This window comes from Tinamus guttatus, unplaced genomic scaffold, assembly GCF_059628265.1.
Source record: "Tinamus guttatus ecotype Peru unplaced genomic scaffold, ASM5962826v1 Tinamus_guttatus_pri_ptg000117l, whole genome shotgun sequence".
Taxonomy (NCBI): domain Eukaryota; kingdom Metazoa; phylum Chordata; class Aves; order Tinamiformes; family Tinamidae; genus Tinamus; species Tinamus guttatus.
The window spans coordinates 759,448-785,904 of record NW_028288651.1 but is presented as its reverse complement, the minus strand read 5'-3'; the positions used below and the strand labels follow the sequence as shown (position 1 = coordinate 785,904).

At 40.5% G+C, this 26,457-nt stretch overlaps 1 protein-coding gene across 1 annotated transcript in view; it reads right to left on the bottom strand.

Moving 5' to 3' along the window:
* PIGN (phosphatidylinositol glycan anchor biosynthesis class N) overlaps positions 1-18,717 on the bottom strand; it is an 85,820-nt gene extending 67,103 nt beyond the window's left edge. The window contains exons 1-6 of the mRNA XM_088521339.1: positions 18,464-18,717; positions 14,726-14,847; positions 13,480-13,578; positions 8,670-8,776; positions 3,017-3,141; positions 1,678-1,808 (exon numbers count right to left, since the gene is read on the bottom strand). Coding sequence (XP_088377465.1) covers positions 1,678-1,808; positions 3,017-3,141; positions 8,670-8,776; positions 13,480-13,578; positions 14,726-14,847; positions 18,464-18,690 — 811 coding nt within the window. The 5' untranslated portion in view covers positions 18,691-18,717. The remainder of the gene's footprint in view (positions 1-1,677; positions 1,809-3,016; positions 3,142-8,669; positions 8,777-13,479; positions 13,579-14,725; positions 14,848-18,463) is intronic.
* Positions 18,718-26,457: the final 7,740 nt, after the last annotated feature.

Below are 26,457 nucleotides of genomic sequence, written 5' to 3'. Positions count from 1 at the left end.
TTTTGCTTTACTTCCAAGTTTTTCTATATTCAGAGATTGCCATACTACTTCACCTCCAAAGTCAGAAGCAGGTGAGGCTGCCAAACTGTTTCATCTTTTTCCCCCCCTCCTTTTATTTATTTATGTATTTGCAGGGGTAGGGAGAGGGATAGATGAGATTTGATGAGACTGAGATGAGATTTGTGACTGATGCATAAGCTTTCTTTCACAGAATCACAGTGACCGCTTGCAACAGGAACTTGCTGCATTTGGTACTTGCTGTTCAAAGCAAGTGTATTTTCATTTATATTATTTTTAATTGACATTTCTCTTCCAAAGCTGGGGTATTGACTTTGGAGGTTTTTTTATTTGTATGGCTGCGGGGTTTTTTTTTTTTTTTTTTTTTTAATTTTCCACTAAAAGATTTAGGGATTTTCCACTTACATTCCCTTAAAAACCTGAAAATCGCACCACAGCCCTCCCTAATCTCTGCTTACCAGTAAAAAAGGCTACAGTTACTTTGTAGTTTCTGTGACAGCACTACTGCTGCCTCATTGGACTGTTAAAATATCTTTTCCTTTTTATTGTTTGAAATGTAGCAGAATTACTGTTTTATTAATGTTTACAAAGATAGGCAGTTGAGGTTTTACAAATGAACTTGCCCCTTAGGCACAGCCACTAATAATGTCTTTAAAGGCTAGCAAGAGTATTTTAAGGGGAAAATCTGAGCTGCTCAAAGAACACCATAGTAAGCACTTTTCCCTCCAATATGAAAGCAGTATAAAAGAGTAATTTAATCCTGCTAAAACTTAATTGAAAATTAAAGGTTAATTGGTATCCCAAATAGTATCCTTGTGTTTATGGTATTACAGGAGACTTCTCTCCCTCCCTCCTCACTCCCCACATTAATCAGCTGCAAGAAAGGACAAGAATGTTCTTAAAAATCTTAGGGCAGAGGGGAAGTTTGTCTAAACAAGTTCACCACAATAAGCTCTCCCTAGTCTGCCCCAACGTCGTGATGCCAAAGCTGCCTCCAGTCATGGCCCACCGTGGTCGTGCCCTCCACAGGTGCCCCCTGCGGGTACCAGCCCGGCCAGGCACCTGCCTCACTCCCCTCCTGCTGCTTTCAGTCCCTCCACCTACTTGCTGGTTCCAGCCTCCTGTGCAAAGGCCTTGTGGCAGCCCCATCCTTCCTCCTGGACCTAAGGACCAAAATAAGTGAAAAGACGCACAGTTTCTCTCCACCTCTAGGACTCCCTCCGCCTCTCCCAGGCACTCCAGAGCAACAAAGGGGTGTTTCTGTCCCATGTGGTCCTGAACCAGCCCAGAGTTGCTGTTAGCAGCCAAATAAGGCAAGCACCTCTTGCCCAGGCTAGTTTCCTTCTGATAAAAGCGGTATTTAGGGGTTTTTCTCCCCCTTCTCTTGGCTCTGACTCACCCACTAGCAGCTGTTGAATGAGTTGAGCTCTACCCTATTAACTCGTTCTGCAGCCCAGGCATCAATCTCTGTTTTCAAAGGGCTTTGAGGTCCCCTGCACCCTGTTATTTCTTTCCTAATTCACGTAGGCTTCATAAATGTTAAATCAAAGCAAACGGCTTAAATCAAAGTAAAGGCTTTAAACCTTCCACAGGAACAGACCTCTAATCCCATTCCAGGTATTCACCAATAAGTTTCACTATCAACATTTAAAGGCTCACCCCAATCTGTCATTCCGTGGTCAGAAGTTAAGATGAATGCAGTTTTTCCATCATTTCCATAAAAATTTTCAAGCATTGAAGCAATTTCCTTTACACCTTCATCAACTTTTTTAATATTTTCCTTGTATTCCCTGTAAAAAAGAATAAAAGCAGAAAAACAATATTAGAATCAAGGTGGCTCTTGGACAGTGAGTTAACCATATCTAGTCCTATGATAATGGACAACATGGCCCTTTACAGAACCTTAAGCTAACAAAAAGGCATCCTGGAGCCGAAACATTTCCTTCTCCAATCCTTGGAGGAGATGCTACTTCATCACAGGGCAGTTTTAAGGCTCCCAAAACTACATTTTCAGAGGGCTTTTCACTTCTGCTTCTCATCAGTCATTGATTGCAGACTATAATTTAATCACTCATAACAATTAGGCAATTGAAGGTGAATGCCAAAACTTAAAGGAATTCCGGGAAGCAGAAACTCAAAATTTTAAGTTTTGAAAGTTATTTGAAGCTGGTAATTGACTATCAGATAAAGAATTTACAAACCAAGGACTGGTTTGAAATATTTCACAGGTCAGGACAGAGCCTTTTGTGGGCCAGACACTGACCCCAAAATTTCTATGTTAAAAAAAAAAGTGATAACTTGCAACCAAACAAGCTTTCTGTGTGCAGCCAAAGTTGATTTTAAAATGCACCTTTAAAATACTAATGTAAAAATGAGACATATGTGAGACACACAGAAAGCTCAAACTTTGCAGTGGTATAAGAAATCAGAGCAGGGATTTTGAAGCATGCAAGAGAAAAATACGTAATTCCACATTCAGAGCATTTGAAGAAGTGAAAGGAAAGCTCTCAAATTTAAATTTAAGCTCTTAAATCTAAACTTTTTTTTTTCCCTAGTCTCCTAGTAAAGCTAAAACAGGGCTGCATTATTATTTCTATACTTTTTGTTTTCAGTAAATTCAACCTTACTCTTTTTGATAGATGGGATTCAAGAACTGCTTCCACTTTTACATTTAAAACTGTAATGCACATATACCTTTACTGCTAAAAATCAGATCTGACTGAAGGAGCATTACAAAGTGCAAAGGAAAACAGTAACGTTTGTCACTTCTTATATGAAGATCTTAAAACAGCAACCTCCCCCCCAAAATTAAGAGCATCAGTAGTCATAATGACTTACGTGGCCTAATACAGAAACTCATCAAGACAAGTCATGTTTTTGTCTTGGTAAGTACTACTGTTAAGGAAAACAGTTTAGGGGAAAAAAAAGGCAAAAAAAAAAGTTAAGGGTATGCACTCAACACTAAGAGGAAAGCTATATACTTAGTCTCTCAAACTACCTTGAGTTTGGCCGATGAGCATGCCCATTTGTGTCTGTGCCTAGCAAATGCAGGAACAGGACCACTTTTTCTTCATTTAGTGCAGAATACAACGTTTGATTATTTCTGGAAGAAGTAAAGAAGCCCTGTATGGAATAAGACATCAAGATATTAACTTGATTATAATGGAAAAAGATGAGAGGCAGTCTATTAAAACTAAAATGCAGCTGTTTTCATGTTTCAATACAAGCAGTTATTAGAGTTATGAAAGCAAAATTAATTACTTCCTGATTTACTTTTTTTTTAGTTTCTTTAGACAGTGATAGCAGATAACTGCCTCCTCCCTTCTTTGCTTCATACATTAGCATGGCTATGCACCACTGCCGAGCTCTGTTATGGCTTTCCATTTCCATCGATTTCTTGATTTAAAGCTAGAAAAGATCTCAAGCACTCTTGCTTTGGAAACAGGTTCTGCAGGACTGAGGCACCAAGCTACAATCATTTCTAGAAGCCAAAGTAGAACAGAACAAAACAAAACAAAAAAGAAAATAACACCACACACGTGCTTTGTAAATACTGTGGGCTACAGGACATATATTTGTCTTGCACATGTCCCACTTAAGCATCCTGAGGCTGATGCCAGGGGCATTTCTCCCGCAGGCTGCAAGGGTCTTGACATGGCCGTGCTGTTGGAGAGCAGCCCCTTGACAGCAAGGCAAGATGTGGACAGACAGCTACTCCAGCAACATCTCCCCAGCAGCAGCACTGCCCGAGGAAACAAACTTGGGTAGGATTCAGTTCAAAAGCAAAAAAAAAGGAAGCTCACACATTATATAAACTGAAGTCACTGTCCCTAGAGGAAAACCAAGCTGGTAGCAAGAGAACCACTGTCAACTTTGTCAGGAAACCATGACAATACTTGACTCCACCTTAATAAAAGCAAATTCAAGAAAGCAAAGACTTTCTGAATATACACAAGCTGCAGACTGACATTCACGTGAAAGTGCTATCATGTTCTCAACTTCAGCCCTTCTCCAAAAAATTATGACTAAAGTCCAGAGTTATTTTAAATAAGAATTTTTTTAAAAAATCTGATTTTTAATAGCAATGTAATTATTTTTTCAGAGGTTTCCATTTCCCACAGGGGTCCATCTGTACATATTTGATTGCATACTGAAAAAAACTTCCAGGGAACACCAATAACATTTCAAAGCAGATGAACAGTAAATTCCTGAAATTAAAACTTTCAAAAGTTTTAATGATGTTAAATGAAATGTTATGTTAAATAAAATTTAACATCATTAAAGAAAGGTTTAGAGAAAGGTATTTTTTTTTCCAGCAAAGACTAATGGAATGAATAAAATTTTCCAGGAGTAAAGCAAGGCCTGAAATTCTTCTTTTCCACTTGATGGGTTCCCAGAACATTCCAAAGATACCTCACTTTCCTAAACACAAGAAACCTCCTAACCCAAAGCAGCAGAAGTTAGAACAGCTTGCCTAACCTCAGACTAATTAAAAGCAAGACAACAAAAGGAAGGAGAGTGTAACATTAGATGCAGCATCTTTTCCCAGCGCAAACAGCAAACTTCATCCCACAGAACATTTGTAGAAAGGTCCAATTGGCTTTTTTCAATAGAAGTTCACTGCAAGGAGCTGTCTCAGGCTGACGAAGGCGATGAGCTGGCAAGTGGACAGCAACAAATGAAGGGCAATAAGCACTTACTCTTGTTGTGTGCTAACCAGCAGTAACCTTACATGCCCTTGCACATTAAATGCATCTCTTTTTTAGTACTCGTTATCTTCAAAACTTAAGACCTACTTGACACTAATTTCCAAGCCATGTCTGTATGCTAACTGCAATATCTTGTCTTGATATTTGGATTGGATTATTCTGTTCAGTGATATTACCTCCTTTGCATATTTAAGCAGAGCGACACCAGAACAAGTTGGGGGTTGGAGTACAGGATCTACATTAAGAGCCTGAAAGAACTCAGTTTTTCTAGTCTCGAGAAGAGAAGGCTGCAGAAAGACCCAGTTGCTGTCTACTGCTACCTTCTGGGAGAGTGAGGGGGTGAAAGGATGGAGAGGAATTCTGCTCTGCTCAGAAGTGATTGGAAGGAGGATGAGAGTAAACAGTAAATTCAAAATATTGAAGTCCAGTTAGGTAAGAAAAACCATGAGTGTAGTCAGATATCGGAACAGATGCTCAGAGAGGTTGTGGAGTTTCTATCCCTGAAGAAGCCCAAAGCTGACTGAGCAAAGTCTGAGCAACCTGTTCTCACGGGACCTCCTGTAGACAGTTAGACTGTACGACCTCCAGAGCTCCTGTCCAAGCTACATTTTTCTGTGACACTAAGGTATATTTGTGAAAAGCTTTACGAGAAGCAGATGATGCATCTCCAGAGTTCCAACCAGCTTTTCACTTTTCCGGTAAGTATCAACAAATAACGCCCTCGTTACAACTGATGCACAGTCTAATAGGACCCGCGATAATAAGCAAAAAAGGTAATTGATTATAATACAAGTACTAATTAAAATATTACTCAAAAAGTTTGGTTACAGCTGTCTAAGAGCATATGAAATCTTTGTAACGTATCCCTTCTTGGCGGGAGAAAGCAAAAACAAAAGATGAGACTACAAAGGCCTAGCAGATACATTATTTATACCGGTGTCTGAAAAACATACAGGCTTCACAGACGTTTGAAGGGACTGAGAGAGTCCTCCTTAGAAACAGGCTCTTCTTACAGAACTGATAAATTTGTTGACTGCAGGGATGCATAAGGAGAGAGACCTCACAAACCTGCCCTTGCCACAAAGCCCTTCCACATATAAATCCAAGACAATGTAATCAAATTGGTTGATTAATGCAGTGCAGACTGAGGCGTCTGCATGCAAAGGTTCAAACAGTTAGGCCAATTTTTAGATACAAAATAAAATGCACAAAGGCAGGATAAACAGATACATACACGAGGTTTATATCAATTGAGCTTGCTCATGCACAAGGCTGCTACACCCACTTCAATAAAAATCACTGAAGCACTGAACTGCTTGCTGGAAATACTCATGTTGAAATCCAGCTGCAGAGATAAGCATCAGGACATGACACTGTGTCTGCAGATATTCGGAGCTTAACATCACTCAGTTCTCAAGTCCAGTCCCCACCCTGCCTAGAAGGGAGAGACTGAAGTGTTAGCATGGCCCTTCCAGCAAAACAGGGACACCAAAGGGAAAACAAACCACTGTATTCAAAAAAAAAAAAAAAAAAAAAAAAGAAGAGAAACGTTTGCAGCTGTATGTCCATGTCTATTTAAGTCAGCAGAAGTCAGCTTTTTGTGACCATAGGTTAGACACACTTTGAAAGAAATTGTGGTTTGATGTGCATTACTGACACTCTCTCATTTCCAAAGGTGCCTGAGTGCCTGGGATGTTTTAATCAGTTTGACCTAAATGTTCAATGTTAAGTATTTTGAGAAAAACAATTTAATACATCTGAAATGCATAGAAAGAAAACAACTTTGCTTTTTTTTTTAGGTTTGTTTGTTAATCTAGTCTTTCAGTATTTTTCTCCCTATTTTTTCCCTTAGCAGAAACCCATGGAAAAGTGCAGTCCAAGTAAAAGACTTGCCACATATCAAGGCAAATTCTGCTCAGTTCCCCAATTATTTTGAAGGCTTCTGGCAAAATGCTCTGTCAGCTCCACATCCATCTGGCTCTGGAGCCATCCCCAAACTACTAGCACAGAATAATAAAATTCCACAAAGAGTTTTAACCCATCTATAAATGAAAAAAAAGAAAAAAAAAAGGAAGAAATCTCAATTTGCCAGAGGAAAAAAAGAAGTCTGAATCAAAATGGAGGTCACTTTGTCCAACAAACATAAGAGAAACTACAAAGCATCAATGAATTTTCTTCCCTCTCCTAATGATTTATAAGCACCCTGCTATATAAACTAGTTACAGAGTTCACACACCTCTGTACCAGTCGAGTTATTGTTGGTTAGCACTAAAGAGAGAGAAAGATCAACTTGAGGATGCCAGAGCTCACAGCCCCAGACTTTAGAGTCCACTTCCCTGTCCCATTTTCTCTCCTCTTGTTGTTCACCAGCAGCCCTCCTCACCCTTGGGACAGACTGACTACACTGCAAGAGACCTCAGTGCCTTTCACTTCACAGAGCAGAGGCAGAAACCTAGGGACCACCTTGCTCAAGACAGGGTCAGATGACAGGCCAGTTAACATTGGAGACAAAACTCAACAAGCAACGGAAACATATTTTAGTCGAAGAAGATTTCAAATTCAAATTCTCATTGTTATTGGTGTAGTTGCTGGAATTACAGCAGAGCGACCTCAGTTTCAGTCAGGCTCAAACCTTCATGCTTCTGAAGCAATCACTGATGTGCAACAGAAGTGATGATTAGTGGAATGAATGCTTTAGACTAGTCAGTCAAGTCCTACCCATTCAACAGCATGAAATGTAGATAGGCAAAATACGTATTTAACATAATGAAGATGGTTCCAAGCAGGAAGTCACCAGTAAGCATTTAATTTTAACCTGAAAGACGGAATGTGCTGTGAGGTGTTTTGAAGCAAAAAGGATGGCACCACCCTCAAATACTTGTGCAACTCCAACTCACAGCAGGGTGTAACTTTAAGACAGTAATTATTCAAGTAAAATTAAAAGCCTAATTTGTTTTGTATTATTCATACACATTACAACATGTAACCCGGCAAAAGTGCAAATTCAGGGAGAGGAGGGCAATTAGAAAAAAATATCTTTCCACTTCCAGACTCAGAAAAATCACCTCTTTAAGAACTCGCGAACTATAATGAATCCTTCTCCACCTACATCATTCTTTAAAGCAGACCCACCCTCGGCTTGCATTAGAGCAGTCCAGAGAGCCTGTGGGAAAGCTTTATTAAATCTTAAACTGCATTCAACATCTTTATGAGATCCAGAAAGTCAAAACTCGCCTAATTGCTCCACTGATATAAACAGTTAAGCCAATACCCACTTACCAACACTTCATTATTCGGGTCAAGTGGGTAGCACAGCACAACACGAACACAGGCATTCACAATAATTAAAACCTACGTGCACTGGGATACGAATATGTACAGTGAGGGAATCACAAAAGATGAACAGTCAATGGACCAGCATTGACTTGAGCCAGCTGAGCACAGCACCATGTGAGGGAGTCAGCTGCTTGTATCACAGAACTAGCTCAGAGGGCTCCTCTGTGTAAGTCACAGCAGATGAGAGTCAGCTCCATGTATCACATCAACACCTGACAGTTACAGTAGGCGGGATCCTGACATAAATTAAGAAGAATATTCTCTGCTTCTTTGTCATAATCAAGACCTTTTAACATATCCTAGATTTTGAAGCGCTTGTAATATTCCAAAAGGGTGGGGTTCAGATTATATGCAAATTTCAGAGGAAAACATACCATTTTAAAGGGGTATTTTTTAAGATTAGTGTTGAATGACAAATACTTCCTTTAAATTTTCAGTGCACTAACAATGATAATCAATTCGAGCATTTTTTTTTTAATTATTAAGCCAAACAACAGATCTTTCATAAATTCGATACATCCTAGATCTACAGAGAAAGCTATAATTAACATCATCCTCCAATCGTGCTTTTTATGCACAGGCAGCATAAAAGGAGTCTTTACTCACCTTTACATGATCAAAAACCCAACTGTCAAGCTTTGCTGCATCTTGTGCTCCAAAATCTTCACTTTCTGCTGTGTAACAAAATGTATAAACATGATCTCCACTAGCACCTGCAAAATTAATGCAACAACAGTAAAAAGTTTTCTTCCTTTTCTCTCAATTGAAAAGACACAAATATTAAAATCCAGGAGCAGAAACACATCAAAAATGACAATCTGAGAGAAGTTAGAGAAGAGGGGGGGAAAAAAATGGATTTTCCCTTAATTTAAACTACTCCATCGTTTGGGTTCTTTAAAGCCTTAATACTGTTTTAAGTCATTAGCTTATCAGCATCTCTGAGTCAATGTTATCCTTTAGATTCAGGTGAAGAAATAAAGTACGGAAAAGAAGATAGAACAAAATCTAATTAAAGCAAATAAAGCAGACAATTTAATTTTGAAGACAGGAGTTTCACTGGGAAACTCAGCAGAGGAAGCTAAGCATCCAGGGTCTCATCTGAGCATAAAGGGGTCATTTTAGGACATGCTGCTATGCTGTTCAGCAATTACCTGACAGAAGACAGATTACAGTACCAGAATCTCAGACTCTTAAGCTTTAGTTACTAAACCGAATTATATTAGACAATGCCCTGCCAATATACAACACAGGTGAGGAAAGCAACAGGATCGATGCAAATTAGCTATTGTATCAAACCTAGAAGACAACTCAGTGCTGAAAATCAAGCAGACAACTATATAAAGAAAAATTCAAGGTCTGTAACTTTAAAACATGGTTTTGAAATATGAAAGGGAGAGCTACTGGCATAAAGTCCAACAGAGGCTCCACTGATGCAAAAGCATAGCATCTGGACAAGCCAACTTCACTCTGGACTCAACGTAAAGACAGTGAAGTAGGGAAAGGGGAAATAAAGATGAAGACCTACGACGAAGGTTGAACTTATCTGAAATTAGGCAGGTTTAATGAAATTCCTCAGTCGGTGGCTGAGTTGTTAAAGCTTGGAGATTCTATTTCCATTACGTCTATACAAACTCCCAAAGGGGAAATGTTCCTCTGCAAGTGGATAGCCCAATCCAACCGATTTGCTCAATGCGGCAATTATATAATGTAGTTTTGTAGACCTCAAGGGTTGCGAGTGAACTAGCATTCCAGTTTCGGAGAGCTGTTTTTCCGAGATAATGTCCAAACACATGTAAGTGTATGGCAGGTATTTCTGTCTGAGAAGATGAAGGCTAACACAGACAGCTTCTCTCATGCCCCTGGAGATGCTACTGCTACTCACAACTGAGAATACACATTGCAGTTTCTGAGTCTGAAAGAAAAGGAAAAAAAAAGTACTCCAAGGTATTAAAAAAATAAAGAAAGAAAGAATTCAACTTGGCACATAGAGAGGTTGAAGGGAGAAGAAATAAGCCATGGTGATCACTGCAAGAAGGACCAATGTTCTAAGAGGCTCTGTACTGTTGTTCTGCAGTGTTACAGGAAACCTCAAAAGATATATCTTTTGCGGGGGTTCTATACGAAGGGCAGTTAAGAGAGAGCTACATGAAAAATACGCAGTAAAGGAGCACATCTGCTACTTACGGATCCTAGAGGAAAAACCATCCAACCCCACATTCATATAGATAAAAGCTGTGGCTAAATGGAGCAATTGCAGGGAAGTGTTGAAGCAGTTAGCAGATGGAAACAGGAGGAAACAGGAAGAAACACACAGCCCACTCAGTCTACCACTTAAAATATTTCATATTTGCCTTGTGAAAGGTAGTAGACAATAGTATGCCTGATACTTCTTTTAAATCTGGGGAAAACAGGAAGAGGCAGCAAAGAAGGGATAAGGAAGCAGAAGGAATCCTCAAACTTTTACTGGGTTTGGCACTACCACTTGCACTAACAGAAATAACTGGACACCAGAAACTTCTGTCCCAGATACCAGCTGTCCTTGCTGCAGGCTTCCACCCGGCATGTTTTCTCAGCTCCCAATATGAAGATTCAAATACTAGGATAAGAGATCAAGGTGCCTCCCTCTTGCAATAAGATTATGTCCTTCAGGAAACAAAGCTCTAACTCTGCTAGTGAGGCAGCTCCTGTGTCCTGTGTCTTTTGTGGGTCACCAGAGCTCAGACCAGAGGGAGAGTGAGGAATCCACGGAATTCTGCTGGACAGGCACACTGCAGGAGCAATGAACTGGAACACAGCACGGCGGGTCTATCCCAACTCAGATGCTCAGGTGCACAGTTCCTCCAGAATAATCCCGGTCAGAGTTGAAATCTTTTCCATTTTACAGTCTCCGTGGTCCTTACAGCACCTGCTCATGGCTAAGCTAAGCACTGACCCTGTAGCCTTAATGAAAATTCTCTAGAGGGAGAATGGGAACTCATGGAGTAAGCAACAACCTGGGTGCAAAGGGTTTATATTTACCTCCTTCAGCAGAAGCAGAGCTTCAGTTCCCTATTCACTATGACTCTTAATGCTGTGGATTATAATCCAGCCCAGCTCCATGACAAAACAGGACAGGTCAAATCTCTACTTTCAGCAAGTCAGAAAACTTCAAAATCTGAAAGAGCATTCTAGAAATAAAGTATACATATTTAAGCACCTGATTTCCAGGTAACCTCAAGGGCGCAAAGCTTCTCTAGGAAATGATACATTCTAGTCCCGAAAAGTCATGAAAAATAAAGTCGGAATTTGAAGGCTAGTTTTGTATCAGTTACCACATTGAACCATTAGAAAGCGACAAAGTCTAATTCTGAAGACACTTTAGGAATTTTCTAACAACACTAAAAAACTGCACAGCCGAGAAAAAGCAAAAATAAAACAAGAAAAGAAACTCGATACATCCAGACTATCTGCATATCAATATTTTGATATACAAAAGACTGGTAATCATTTCAAGTTACTTTCTTCATAAGATCCATGCCCATTTGACCAAAATGTGTGGTGAATTTTATATTTATTTATTTATTTATTTATTTCATGATGGAACAAGAACCTTAAGAACACAGACAATGACAGGAAATAAAGGATTTTTCTCTCCAAAAACCAGTAAGCATTATAGAAACTTCACTCATCAGTTGAGGAAAACGGTGAAATAGTTCTTAAAACTCTGAACATTTTGGTAGGATAAAAGAAATAAAATCAAACTTCAAAGTAGTCTTTCAAACAGTTCACTGATATGCAAAGGGGAAAGAGTGAAAGAAGATATTCCAAATGCTTATTTCCATTCCTTTCTGCACTGGAAAAAATCCACGGTTTTTTCTCTTTGAAAGATTCTATCAAAGAAAGAGTGGTTTCATTTAGTCTATATATGGTCAAAAAAAGATTGCTTGCAGATAAAGCTTACACTGGAGAGGAAAAGGGGAAATACCTTCTCCACTCAGAGGAGTTATTCCTCCTTTCTACCATGATAAACTACAATTCTTTTTCTAAGGCAGCATCTGTTTCTCAAATACAGTACTACACGAAGTGTTTCTCAAGCATTGTGGCTACAGGCCGTACAAAGGGGACTTCTGGGGAGAGCAAAAACAACTTAAAGTTCCGCTACCGGAGCCTAGTCAGAACAAGCTGTGTTTTTAAACACACCAGAGCTGTAGTTATTACCCTCGGACGGCCCTCCAAGCAACATGAAGGCTGCTTCCAGTCCTCTGCTTATCTTCTTACTCAAATATTTAAGACTAGTTAAAGGACACGGCTCTGGCAAATTCCTGATTTTGAGAAATAGTTTCCCAAGAACACATGGCTCCAAGAAATGTAAATAATCTGCACAAGGGTAGCATACTATTACCTTACCCCTCATCCCAGACAAGATTCCCAAATACAAGCTGCAATCAGAGGTCCTGGGAAAGCATAAATTATCAAGGTTATCAGGAGGAGATATTTTAATAGCTTATCATAAACTGTTATGACTATCAATCCAGGAATGCAAAAAAGAGGTGAGTGCATGGTGGGTTAGGAGGTGGGTTAGAAGAGACTAAATTTGACATAAAGTTCAAAAATTCTCATGAGAAAAAATCCTAAATTTTTATAAAATTGGATTCTAGTGCTATTCTATCATTTCTTTCTAGTTTGTGAATATCAATATTTAAATACAACAGTAGGATTTGCCCATAGTTTGTACCTCTCTCAGCTTTTCTAGCCTCATGCCAAGATTGAGGGAAATGGTGCGTATGCCCCCATTTTTCCACCAACAAAATGAGATTAAATTCGGAGGCTCTTTAGAAGGCTGAAGCGTTGGTTAACTATCACATCACGCCTATTAGGGATCAAGTGCTCTGGGCTGACAGAGACTGGCAAAGCACTACCCACAAGGGGAGAGATGTCAGTGACAGAGATGATACCGAGCTTGCACACAGCTCTGCTCTCTGCACATTTCCCTGCTGAACGAATCCATGTTAAGCCACTTCTCCAGACCAGACACATAAAAAGGCACAGCTCCAGCTCCACCAAAGGATTCACTTCGGCTGCATGGAAGATCAAGAAGAGCCCTAGCTGCACGGCAGCAAACAGGAGCTTTGATGTTCAATCACAACTAAAGGAAAAAAAAAATAGTTCATTTTCTTTATGGGTGTTTTTGTTTCTGTATGTCAACAGAAACAGGTAAAGCCTAACAAACAAGTGACAGATAGGTTTGAAAAATTTGCTTCTTTTTCCCTACCCACTGAGGGGTTCACAAACTAGAAATAAAGATCTGTGAAGACTGGTGAAAACACACTTCCACTGTGAAGTGGAAATACTTCATTCACTTCTTTTAACTCTTAAAAACTGTAAGAGTCTATTTCATTTCCTGATGCATATTAAAGACACAAAATTTAAATCTTACCTTTGGCAAACATTGGCAAAATATCTGGGCTTCCCCAGCTCCAAGTATATTTGCTCTCATTGAAAACGGAGTCAAATTGCACTGGATTCTCCTTCCAGCCTGGTAAAGAAAAACAAGAACACACACACACACACACCCCCACACACACACACACACCCCAGAGATTTCAGTAGGGTTGCCAAAACATCTCACTGACTGTTAAGATTGACAGTTCAGGCAAAACGCATTAAAAGTCTCCATTATTTGACAATGGACTCTACAGTGCAGGTCTCAGTTTTACCTCAGTTTCAGCCCATTTGCAATTAGTGTCCCATTCAATATGAAATGGGCTGAAAATCCAAGACAATCCTATTAGGCAGGGTTTGGGGGGAAAAAAAAAAGTGTCTCTTTTACCTTTTCCAAAGCTAAAATTCTTCTCAATGCTATATTCCCTGCTGTCTGACCTCTGTGTTCAGTTTTCAACATTTCAGGCAATAAATTACACTCATATATCATATTAACAGCTATGTTCCACCCCTTCACAATAAAACCTTCAAGATTTCTATTTCCATGACAAGGCAGTTGACAGAGATGCTCTTAACAGCCGTTCCTGCCAAATCTACATTTATAGATGTGAGAATGAAGAACCTTTCGATTAGAAACATGGACAACATCAGATAATTCCTCTCACCTTCCCTTTCCAAAAACAACACACAACACTGACAATGTTTGGGCCTGGGACAGGGCAGAGCTGCATACAAAACAGCAAGTCAGAAACACGAGCGCTTGTTCCACGTTACCAACCAGCAGCTCCCTGGATGAAACATGGAGCTGGGGCTTTGGCTTTCATTTGCTACTGATCTTCTGACTCAGTTTAGCAGTGCAGTTCAGTTCAAATGCTGCAGTTCACTTCTTGTTTATGGTTATCTACACAACCATCTCCCAATGTAGCCCCATTCATAATTAAAAACTGCTCAAGTCAGCCTATAAGGCACCTTTGCTTTTAAAGTTTAATAGCACCATACTTAAATTTCACTGTGTTGCGAAATAGTAACTTATTCTAAAATAAAAGCATGTGTGAACCTATTTTTTTCTCTCCTGTTCATATTCACTGTTAACCATATTCGTCCAAAAGAAGCTTATGGTTTCCACATAATCTTAGTATATAAACAATTATGTCAGTATTTAGCAATTATTTAGAAACCTACTGTACCACTAAAACACATTACTTTGGAGGATAAAATTGAAAGCTTTTGAACTAGCATACCTTTAGCAACTGCACTGACATCTTCATAAAATCCAGCTATAAGTGCAACATGGCCTGGTCTAGACTCGGTGGGGACACGGGTGTGAGAGATTCCCCAGCTACCATTATTCTCTAGAATACTCCTGAAAACAGAATAAAAAAGTCGTTAGTGCTTAACACTCCATTGTACTTAAGAGTGACAGGTAGGTGCTAGGAAAGAAATGAAAAGCCCCAATTTAAACAAACTTTCCCTGTAGCTTGCTCTGAAGCAAGGCAAACAGAACATTAACCTGCAAGTCATTCAAAATTGTAGATCATCAAATCAAATGACAGGGATCATTACTACTGGGAGCCATCAGCACTTCAAAGAGGCAAGTTTAGCTACAATTAGAATTAATGTTATTTTTTGGCTCTTTTCTAATACAGTTTACTTTTCCCCTCCCACCAGATTGTTGCTGTCTGGTATAGTGTTTTCTTTGTTCTTTCCGTTAAGATTGAAAATGTCTAGATTAATCTCCCTTTATTCATTAAATACGTTCAATTATAATTAGCTTTTGTAACCACGTCTGTCTTCTTTATCTGTGCTGAATCTTGGAAGCCAGCATCAATAAGATTTAGAAACAAAGGAAAACCTAAGGTGCAAATCATTTGAAAAACATGGACAAATTCAGGCAAGCCCCGTATTTTATGCAATTTCACCAAAGTGAGAGGGGATACATTCTCACCAAATATATGGAAGGGCTAGCTGTTAAATAGCATTCGCATACATAACAATAATTGATAAAAAGATGAGAAAACAGAGGACAAAGAGGACAAAAGCCCAAGCACAAGCAACAGTGTTACAAGCTATTCCTGTCTGCTGGAAAAATGAACAGCTGGAGTCTGTCGGAGAGCGAGCAGTGAGCGTAACCATGCACTGTTTTCTTGTCTCCATCTTCTGGAAGAAATATTCACTGTCCACCAACTGGGCAAGGTAAAATAAACAGCACATACCTTATACTAATGTTTAAGATGAAAAAGGGGGAAAAAAAGGGAAAAGGATAAAAAGTAGAAGTTTTGAACTTGATTGTTCAAAATATGTTACAGAATTTGCTGTTCTTACTGTATGTGTACACAGCCCGTCAGTAGACCGAGTTCATGTTTTGAAACCTTTTACTTTTAACAGAGAACACCCTTACTTTATTCAATTATTTATTGAAATATCTGTGCACTCTTTTGCAAACCTATTTCTCAGCAATGAAATAAGAATCAAAGCAATCTAAAAGATTAGGAATCACACTAAGCTCACTGGATTGGGAGTTTGTGTTTGTTTATTTGTTTTAAACTCCTCTCACATTTCTAGGCCTATTTCAAACAAATAACCCAAATATTACAGTACAGAATGAAAAAGGTGATACAATGCTCTGTTATACTCCTAGCTCACAGTCCACTATGTTTTAAGACAAGTTATATTTAAAACAAATATTACTTTGAAAAAGTATTTCAGTAAAAGATAACGAGGTTTCTAAGTATTTTTTTCCTCTATGAGCAACTGTTAGCAACAATGCACTAACATTAGTGGAAAATCATGACAATAAAAAAGTTCTGGCCCTATTCGCATTTTGCAGTGACAACAGAAGAAACTGATTTTATTAAGTTGAAGGGTAATCTTCTGGCTTTGCTTCTGAGGTCCTCTATTACAGAACCTGAACAAGTCAGGTAGAAGAAACATAGCTAGAATGGCATTTACCTTTTCAAAACTCATTTAGTCATGTAAAACTATGTCAAAACCCTTTACTGAAGATAATCTTTTCAAAAATTACTTTCCTTGATAGCAGAGACAGCAACCCACACCTACAATGGTCATGACACAATAATACAGTTGAAACGTGCCAAGCAAGGGAAAAGAAGTCTTCCCACAGTTCTCAACACACCGGCAATGAAGACGCTGCCCAGGGTTCCTTGCAGCTTTCTCAACACTGCTGAAAGTGCTGATTTTTGAAGGAATTTTGTAGGTAAAGAGACCAGGGAACTGGCACACCTCAAGTCAGCAATCTGCTCCAAGCATAGTGGATTATATTTATTATTAAACTTATGTATCTACTAAAAACCTTGCTTCCATTTCCCAGCATGTTAGGACAAGAATGGCCCTTGCTCATTTAATGATAATCTTTCCTCATTAGCAGAACTGTGGTTCCCAAATGTTCCACCCAGATGAGAAGTCATCTGGCTGTTCTGCTGCCTCCTGCTATAAAGTGAGTAAGGGACTGAACACTTGACACTTTGGAACGAATGTACAAAAATGAGCTTTTATGTAAAATTGCTTATATTTTGGGCTGTCTCAACATGGGCAAACAGACAGCAATAACCTGGAGGAATGAAGCAGAAAGCACAGTTCCAGCCACCGGCGTCTGATCCTGTTGGCCTGTTCTGTAAGATGAGCTTACGGAAGTTGGACAGCTTGAGGCTTTGAGGACACAACATGGAGATCACTTCCCAACTCCAGCAGTACGACAGAACGGAAGAGACCCCCAAGGACTACCCGGCCCTCCACCTTTCAGAAAGCAGAGCTCGCTCTGTGCCTTCCTTTCGTGCTCTTACACGCATACACGTGTGAATTTATGGGCAGTGTGAGATACGCACAGATGCCACTGCCTGGCATCTGCCACACTTCTCTGGCAGCCTATTCCATGCACTGACCCAGATGCAAGGCAGCTCTTCCCCTCCAGTCCCCCACATATTCATTGCAGGTGACAGTGTTTCAATTTTGTGATTTTGGAAAACAAAAAGTCTGCTGTAACCCCACAAACAAGACAATGAAAAGAGAGCAAAACTACAAACTTCCCAGCCCTAGGGCTTGTAGGGAAAGTAGATATATGGTTTGACTTTTTATTTTTAGATAAATTTTTAGATTTTTAGATTATCAAACTGCTGAATCTGCGGAAATTCAAGATACACTTTTAACAGCAAATTACCCTGTATAACTCTTCCCAAGTTGTTGTTCATCACTGCTCCTAGTGATGGGGCATTACAGCATCCCCAGCTTGCTGACTGAGCAAAAGACCAGCACTTTTACCAATAGAAAAAAAAAAAACCTGCTCTGGAGAATCCATGAAGTCCACTGCCAAAAGAAGGCATGGAAAACTCATGTTGACATGGCAGCAGCTGCAAGTGGCATCTAGCAATTTACAGAAACAACCCAGCAAGAGCAGTTACATGTGCTCACAAGTAATACATATGTAGTAATCCTACGTATGCTCACAAGTGCTGCAGCACAGAAGATTTTCCTTGTGTTTCCACAGCAGACTGGAGATGCTGTAACAGCTCTAGATTAATAATTATTTGGATTTGTTTTGATATTCAAGCTAAACCAATCTTATTATGCAAGAGTGGACTTATTTAATTTTGTTCACTTTTTTTAGTCTAAGAAATTACTTGACTTGCAAATATTTGCCCTGATAAAGAAAACAAGGACGCTGGGGGAACACAAACTTCAAGCAATCAGAGGAAAAGGCTTCTAGCACTCCTCTGTGGAGCATTAGCTTTTCACAGTCTCAAGTCCAACCACATTATTGCCCAATGAGACACACCAGCAATAGCATAAGGGAGGCAGCAGGTCCCGCTCCCAGGAAGGTGGAACAAATGGCAAGAGGCAACATGTTGTTAGACCTACCAGGCCTTTCTTTTTTAATCACTCCTCCAAGAAAAGCCTCACCAGCAGCTTAGAAGATAACCACGTTAATGAACAGCAGCCGCTGAAGCATTTTCAGGTGTTCTTACCTCAGGAAAGGTGCTCGAGGAGCACCGCTGCTGTCCAGTTCAAACAGGGCATCTGCCCTCAGCCCATCGGCGACAAAGAGCACGAGACGTCTTGCTGGAGGGGGCAGCGGAGCCTGCTGAGGAGTCATACCATGAACCAGAGGGGAGGTGAAGTAGATGTCAAAGATGGAGGCCAGGAAGACGCAGTGCACAAGGAGCCCCGCAAGGATGAACACTGGCGTGTCCATGGCCACGGGGGCCTCGTGAGGCAAAGCTCAACACTAAGGGGCAGTGAGAAAGAGAAAATAATCAGGTGAGACTTACACTTACTTAATTTGTTATAGAACAGGAGTACCATAGCTAGAGACATTACCCAGTTCCATAATCTGGCTCTACTTAGGATTTTTTCTCCCAGAAATTCTGTTTTGGGTCAGAAGTGCATTGCAGATTCAGGCTTGCAGACAGTCATCATGTCTGAGCATCTCATATGGTGTTTAGCAGGATATCAGATAACTCCATAAATCAAGAAAGATCCTCCAGCATTCAGCACTTTTATGCTGTTACTTCGGTGCCACAAGACTGAGACAATGCAGTGCCTGTATGGACTACCTTGACCTGGCTGACTGCGACACAGCAGTCAGATCTGCTTGGGTAGATACAAATAAAACACGGCTAAGGAAAGCCAAAGGATCCCTACAATGAATCCAAAGCTTTTTTTTTCTGCAGATTCACTTCACTATCAGTTCTGGGTTCATTATACGGCATCTAAAAAACAAGGCAGAACAAGAGGCCCCGTTTAAGCGCAGAACCCTATCACACCAGGAGACACAGGCACAACAGCTCAACACTGATCCAGGCGGATAACGGTGTTTGCTTTGCACCCTTTCAGCCTCTGAGGTCAGCCTAGGGATACAAGGATGCAGAGGGAATAGGTAAACTGGAAATACACACCGGTATACTCAAGGCTTTGTCTGAAGCACACTGAAGTCAATGCAAACACATATATTGATTGAAATAAATTTGGGATCTTAGCCTGAATGAGGCTTGGCTCAGTGCAGTACTATTAGTTTTGACCACACCGCCAACTTCCTTATTTAAAAATAAGCTGGTTACTCATCTGCGTTACCCAACTAGCATCTCCATTCAGCGATTTTGAAACAGATGTTCCAAGTAGCCTGAAAGAGTCAGCTCTTCAAGAGCCTGCACCTCCCCCTTGAAGAAACGGCCCACTGCAGAAACTAGTTGGTGCTTCTGAATGACAACATTTCTTATTATTTACAGAACTTCAGTATTTAGAAATACTGACACTGACAGACACAGCCAGCCATCATACAGTAAAACTATTCTACTCGTGCACAGAAAAAAGTTTTACCACCACATAAGTTTAACTCTGATCAAAACTCAGAAATTATTATATAAGAAAGAAGCTATATACGTTGTTACTTAATCAAAAGAAAATTTAGCTCTACACGTAACTTAACTGTGACATGCAATTTCATTAGTTTTTCCTTTTGAAATACAATCATCTCTATCTCTATCAAAAACATTAATATAGTAAAGATTTCTCATTTTAGAGACCGAGGGGAAAAAACAGGTAGCAATCAAAACCGAGGCAACTAAAACATTTTAGAGAGAGACATCTAGTGGTCGTAGTTAAGGGATTAAAATATTTCATTAAGCAGGAACTTGCGTGTCCCAAAAGTGAGACTTCAAGCACGTGTAATTACCAGTTTCTTCATTTTTTAAGTACTCGAGCTTTTTCTTTTTAAGCGCTCAGATTTTGTTCATGAAGGTAAAATACATGAAACCACAGCCAGATGCAGAAAAAACATCAGGATGAACACAGGACCTTATTCTACTCAGTCTCATTTTCCATCAGGCTTTTTCCGCGGTTTTGGGCCTTTTTTTTTTTTTCCTTAATAAGAAAACCAGAAGTACTCATGCTTTATGCTGAGGTATCTAAATATCCTATTAAACAAAGCAGCTACTTTAATCAGATACTTGCTGGTGTATATTCCCAGTGCTACAATGCTAAAAGCTTAACATATTCTAAATTCTTCTAATTAAAGTATTAGTAAGCTAATCTGTTTTCAACATGAGAGAGCTCTCTTGGCTTTACGTCCCCAAGCCTGAGCCCTAGCCTAAAGAGCGCAGGGAGTGCAGCAACGTAATTCAAGTCTAATACTGTCTCATCTGATGATAGTGATCTACAGAATTAATTCAGGAAAGAATTTTATTTTGCAAGTACAGTTTAATTACCTTATACTGAGCTATTCCTCTAGGCAAAACGTATCCAGCTGCTCATCACTATGAGAATGTTTCAGTACAGCCAGTTCTCAACCCACCTGCTTCTGCCACGTCCTCCATAGCAGCTCTTTCCACCTCTAGCTTAACTCCACTACTTTAGCATGCAGTATTATACATGGTGACGTAACATTGTCAACAGCACAATATTACAGGTGCCTCCCGTCACACTCAAATTCTTTCTCAGTGGAATGAGCTAAATTTGGAAATTTCTTAAGCAAATACCCAATTGCATCTGAGCAGAACACAGGAGTTCCACCTTCGTCCCTTCCCAAACCATAGCCTTGCTTTTGAACAAGCAAGCGCTGCGTTAGGTTTCGCAAATCAGCACACTTCTGCGGTTAGAGAAAGCTCTAGCTCAATGAACCCTGTGTAAGAACAGTCAACAGCAAGCTCTTGTAGAGAGGCAATGACCTCCTACACCTTTCCACGCTAATGAAGCTACAACTGCACTTGTTTCTTGCTAGCCTAAAGTATCTGCTCTTCTATTGTAACAGAGAGCCTATAAAAGAACATATATTCTTCCAACAAGAAACAGTGCTGCGGAATAATAACCAACATTTCCAGTACATTGTGATTTTCAAAGAAAAGGGAAGCTAAATCACTTCCTGGATTTCACTGAGACCCACCCATGGGTGACAAACATCCCAAAACAAGCTTTTTTTGTTTTTTTTTTAATCAAGCTTTCTCCAGGTCCATTAAGATCCCACTGCCAGCTCCTCTCAACACACACTACTACTGAGAGCACACCCTTGTTTCTTCTCAGCCTGTAACATCAAATCATTTGACTTCAAAGAAGGGTAAAAGAAGAGCAAATGCGCACATGGATGAGAGCTCTTATAGAGATTTGGTAACTGGCAGTTGGATACTAAAGCTTTATTCATCTTCAAACATTTATCCATATACCCATCCTATGACTGCAAAAGCTTCTGCTTGAAGACTCTTAATAAAAGCCACCAGAGCAGTTCTTTAAGCAAACAAACCATTTCAGTAGTGCTTCACCACGACAACAATTTTTGAAACAATCGAGCATTAAGCACCATTCAGAGATCTACTTAAAGCTGGCTACTTCAAATACGTTTCTAAACATGCCCACAGAACTTCTTTAACCAAGTGTTTTCTTACAGCTAAGCAAGGTGGGCAGGGGGACCTGACAAATGGTATCAGAAAGGCCTGTGCACACAAGACCTCTCAAAAGCAGAGAGGATGTTCAGAGGCATGTGAAGGACTTATGTTTCTAAATGCAAAGGGAAATAAGTCACCCTTACTACCCATGAAGTGAAAATACCTTTTTGTCTAAGAAGTATGATAATACGTAACAAACTAATCAAGTTAATTTCCTAGAAGGAAAATTTGGCTGTGAGACAGTCAAATGGGTCCCACAGGAACATCATCAGCCAAGGACACAACACATGTCCAGTTTGGGCAGACCTGCCTTGCAGAGGAAGGAGTAACCAAGATAACGCATTTCACAGGTCAGTGTAGTATCAGCTGTGTTACCAGGGACTTAAAGAACACCTATGCTTGGAAATAAACATCAAATCCAGATAGGAATGGAGCAAAATACTCCCTACTGAAGGAATGCCTTCACTCTGAACTTATGTACTATGGTCTAAGACAGACACAGGTGGTTGAACAACGGGCACAAACCAGTTTCGCTTTTGAAAGCAAGCTTGTTCATCTTATTGATCTGTTGTGCAAAATCGGTCTCAGGTGATGTTAGTTCATTCCCTGGCTGAATCACTACCAGCTGAGACTTCAAACAGTTCTTCAAACAACAAAAGGCAGCAAGTCAATCAGCGTCACAGCAGTCCAAATGGAGTGTCAGAGCTGTCATTCGGACACTCCTTCAGTTTGCATCTGTCCAGCGAAGAAAATGAATGTTCACCCCTGCCAAGAGCAGTCACCCCAGCTACAGTCAAGGTTAATAACTACCCAAATGTGACTAAGACAAACCACTAGTACTTCACTGTCAATACCATTTTTAATTGTGAACTTTGAGGATTTGAGGCATTCTGCATACTGGAGATCCTTTTCCTGAATCTTTTTCCCAAATCCTTTTCCTGAAGTAGCAAAGCCAAAGTTACTTGAATTTACATTTGCAGGTATTTAAGTTTTTAGGTCTGGGATGAATTACAACTTTCCATTCTGTTGTGGAATGTTGTAATTACATCCATGTAATTCCATTTATTTGATGTAAATGGGGATCGGTCGGAGGCAACAGAAAAAGAGAACAGACCTCTTAGAGCAGCCATCCACCCCTCAGCACCCTGCTATTGATTTTTTGTGGATCACTGAAGCACAGGCCATCAGTGAAGAAGTGGAGGCAACAGATGGAGTGACCTCCAGGATTTGTGAATGCCCCTTCACAGAACAGGAGACTTAATGCTAAGCAATGCCTGTGCTGTGTAAGTGCAATTGCGAGCACTTGTTCTACCAGAGGGATGACTCTCTGACCTCAAATATGGATTGAGCCCATGTAGGGATCTCCTCTAGTGTTACTTTACTGTGAAAAAAAACATTGTTAGGGATACTCATCTCCACGCAGCACAGAAGCATCACTTGATCTGTCTTCTTCAAGATACAGTGAAAGATCCTGGACTTGGAAACGTCTATGCAGGGATCCCACTGAATGGTCAACACAGCCTTGACAATACTAAAGCAGGAACAAGCAGGAACTGGTTGACAGCAGCAGCAAGTTTGAAAACATGCCTCTTCGGAGCACTGAGCAGAGCCCTTTGCAGTATGGAGATCTCTTCCATCCTCTTTTCTCTCACTTCATGTTTTTGCACCACCACTTGACAGGGTGCTTCAAAAGCAAGCCTCGACCTGAACACCCAGGTTCTGAAGTAGGAACCAGAGACTGAACAGGATCTCACGAGTGCCATGACAGGCCTGTCAGCACGGGGAGGAGCTGTAGATGGAAGCGTGGGTGCCAAACTCCCAGCCGCCCGGCAGCCCTCTGACATGCTGCTCTGGCTGGGAAGAGCAGGGAGCGGCTAACCCAGAACAGCTGAGGTGCTCACACATCCCCCAAGCCTGCACCGCATACTAGGTATGGGAAACACTTCCCAGGAACGTGCATCTGCCCTAGCAGAAAACACATTTATCTATGTACTTCCTCATAACAAGGTTCGCATGAGATACAGAAATGAAATCCAGCCTCTGTGCCCTCATGGGTGTAAGCAAATCAAGAGAAGAAATATATTTAACACACCTTTTCATTTTGGGGAAGAAGAAGCCAGGCTTAAGAGTTTATTACTAGGGCAAAAATGTCTCCGACTCCAGGCACCGTGTCTTCCAAAGAGTGGACTGAAACTGCCACAAGAAGATGAGGAAACAGTTCCATGCCTTTCCATCAAGTAAACTAAAGGCGAGGTCTCCTTCTCTGGCGATCTTCAAAAGATCTTCACCTGGATGCCACCCTGTGCCACGCGCTCTAGGTGTCCCTGCTTGAGCAGGGGGGTTGGACTAAGTGATCTCTAGAGGCCCCTTCCAACCTCAACCACTCTGTGATTCTGAGACACCTCTGCAGTTTCACACCCTCTGATGCCTTCTCAGATACTCCTATATTAAGTTTCTTGGCAAGCTTTCTCCCACCATCTTTATTTTCTCAAAACAAGATGGGGATTTCCCCCAAATCCTGACCGCATCTCTCTATATAATGTTAGCTCCTGTTGATGACATACCAGCAGGAGAGGATACAACTCCTGTTCTTAGAGGTCACAGGCTGCAGCACATTCCCCTCATGTTCACTGTCACATGCTGCTTCTTACCATCCATCCCAACCTTGGGCTTGTTACAATACAGCCCAGACAACTCACCTCCTTTAGAGATGCATCCCTCATAGCAAATAATTCATCAAATTAAGGTTTGCTTTTTTTCTCTCCATATTTTTTCTGCCTCTCCCATCATCTCCTAAACTAGATATAGGGTCAGTAAGGATATCATCCAAACCCCAACATATCTGAATTTAGTTCATCCTGATGAGGTATCTTCTGTTTTAATAATTTGGAGCCAATCATACAAAGCTGTTTGTGTTGATTCTTAAATAAAGATCCTTTTCAGAGCTCTTAAAATTAAAAGTATTAAAGAGCCACTAAGCTATGACTGCTTATTAAATATGAGTCCTCTACACAAATGTAACAAACATCAAATTAACACTGTCATGGCTATTCTACCAGCACGTTTATAATTTCTTACTCTAACAAATCTTCTTTTCTGTTGTATGCGAACAGAGAAAAAAACATACAGAGGCAAGGGAGAGCAGGCAAAATAAGCAGGCACCTTTCTTAAAGTCTAGGTGATTAAAGAGAGGAATAAAAAATAAAAAGAAGGACCTTCTGACCATAATTAGTTATTTTTCCAGAATAAAGTGATCTCAACAGATTGAATAAGTTTTTCTGTCTTTTTTTTAAGTGTAGGAATAAGGAATAGGAGGAAAGGTTGGCCAAGGATGAAAATAATAATGCTGAGTGCTTGATGGATAAAAGGATTTTCTGAGGCCAATCATTAGAGGTTAACAAGGAACACTTGGTGAGATATAAGCAGCACTTGGGAAGTGGTGGTAAAGGTAGAGAGGTGAGGATATAAGGATTACCCGGGAAGACTATCAGGTAGGAGAAGGGAGAGAAACCCTGGATGGAGAAGAAGTGGTGGGGCCTCTTGGTTGTTGACTGTCGGCTGAGGGAGCTGGGCCTGTTCAGCCTGGAGAAGAGAAGGCTGAGAGGGGATCTGATTAGTGTCTGTAAGTACCTCAAGGGAGGGAGTGCAGAGGACGGTGCTGGTCTCTTTTCAGTGGTGGCCACTGACATAACTAGAGGTAATGGCCACAAACTGAAGCACCAAAAGTTCCACAGGAACTTAAGGAAAAATTTCTTAACAGTGAGGGTGATGGAGCACTGGAACAGGCTGCCCAGAGAGGTTGTGGAGTCTCCTTCTCTGGAGATCTTCAAAACCCGCTTGGATGCAGTCCTGTGCCACGTGCTCTAGGTGACCCTGCGTGTGCAGGGGGGTTGGACTAGATGATCTCTAGAGGTCCGTTCCAACCCTAAGCATTCTATGATTCTATGTTTTCCCTCTCTGTTTTCTTACATGAACGGATCTTCAAAGTTCACTCCATCTGCCATTTACTAGGAACCAAAAACTCCCCCTTTCTTTGTACTCGCAGGTTATTAAAACCATAGGAAAAATGCAATAGCTGCAAGTTCCCGCCCAGTAATCACATAAGTAAGTGCAGGACCTAAACAGGGACCATGTGGCCTGGGCATGAAATGGGGCCAAGAAAGCTCCTGGGAGCCACATAAGCCCAACAGACAAAGGCTGGAGGCCAGAGGCTCCTTTTACATTGGCTCTTTGTTCTTTTTAAGTTGATATTTAGCTTCATGACAAGATTTCAAGATTTCTCTTTTTCTTTTTTTTTAAACAAAATATTACTCATATGCCACCAACCAGCACTTCCTTCCCCTGCAGCAAGCCCTGCCTGTCACAGGACCTATACCCACAGCCCCAAGCTGAATCAGGCCCTTTAAATATTCCTGGGAATACTGACATAAGTAAACACAGCTCTCATTTCCCCAAAATAATCAACATCTAAGCTATATTTCCTTGAAGTTGCAATTTCTCAGCATTATAAATAAAGCAGGAAAAAACACTTCCAGCACTTGCACAGGGGCACAACATAATTCTCTGTGAGAAATGTAACATTTCAT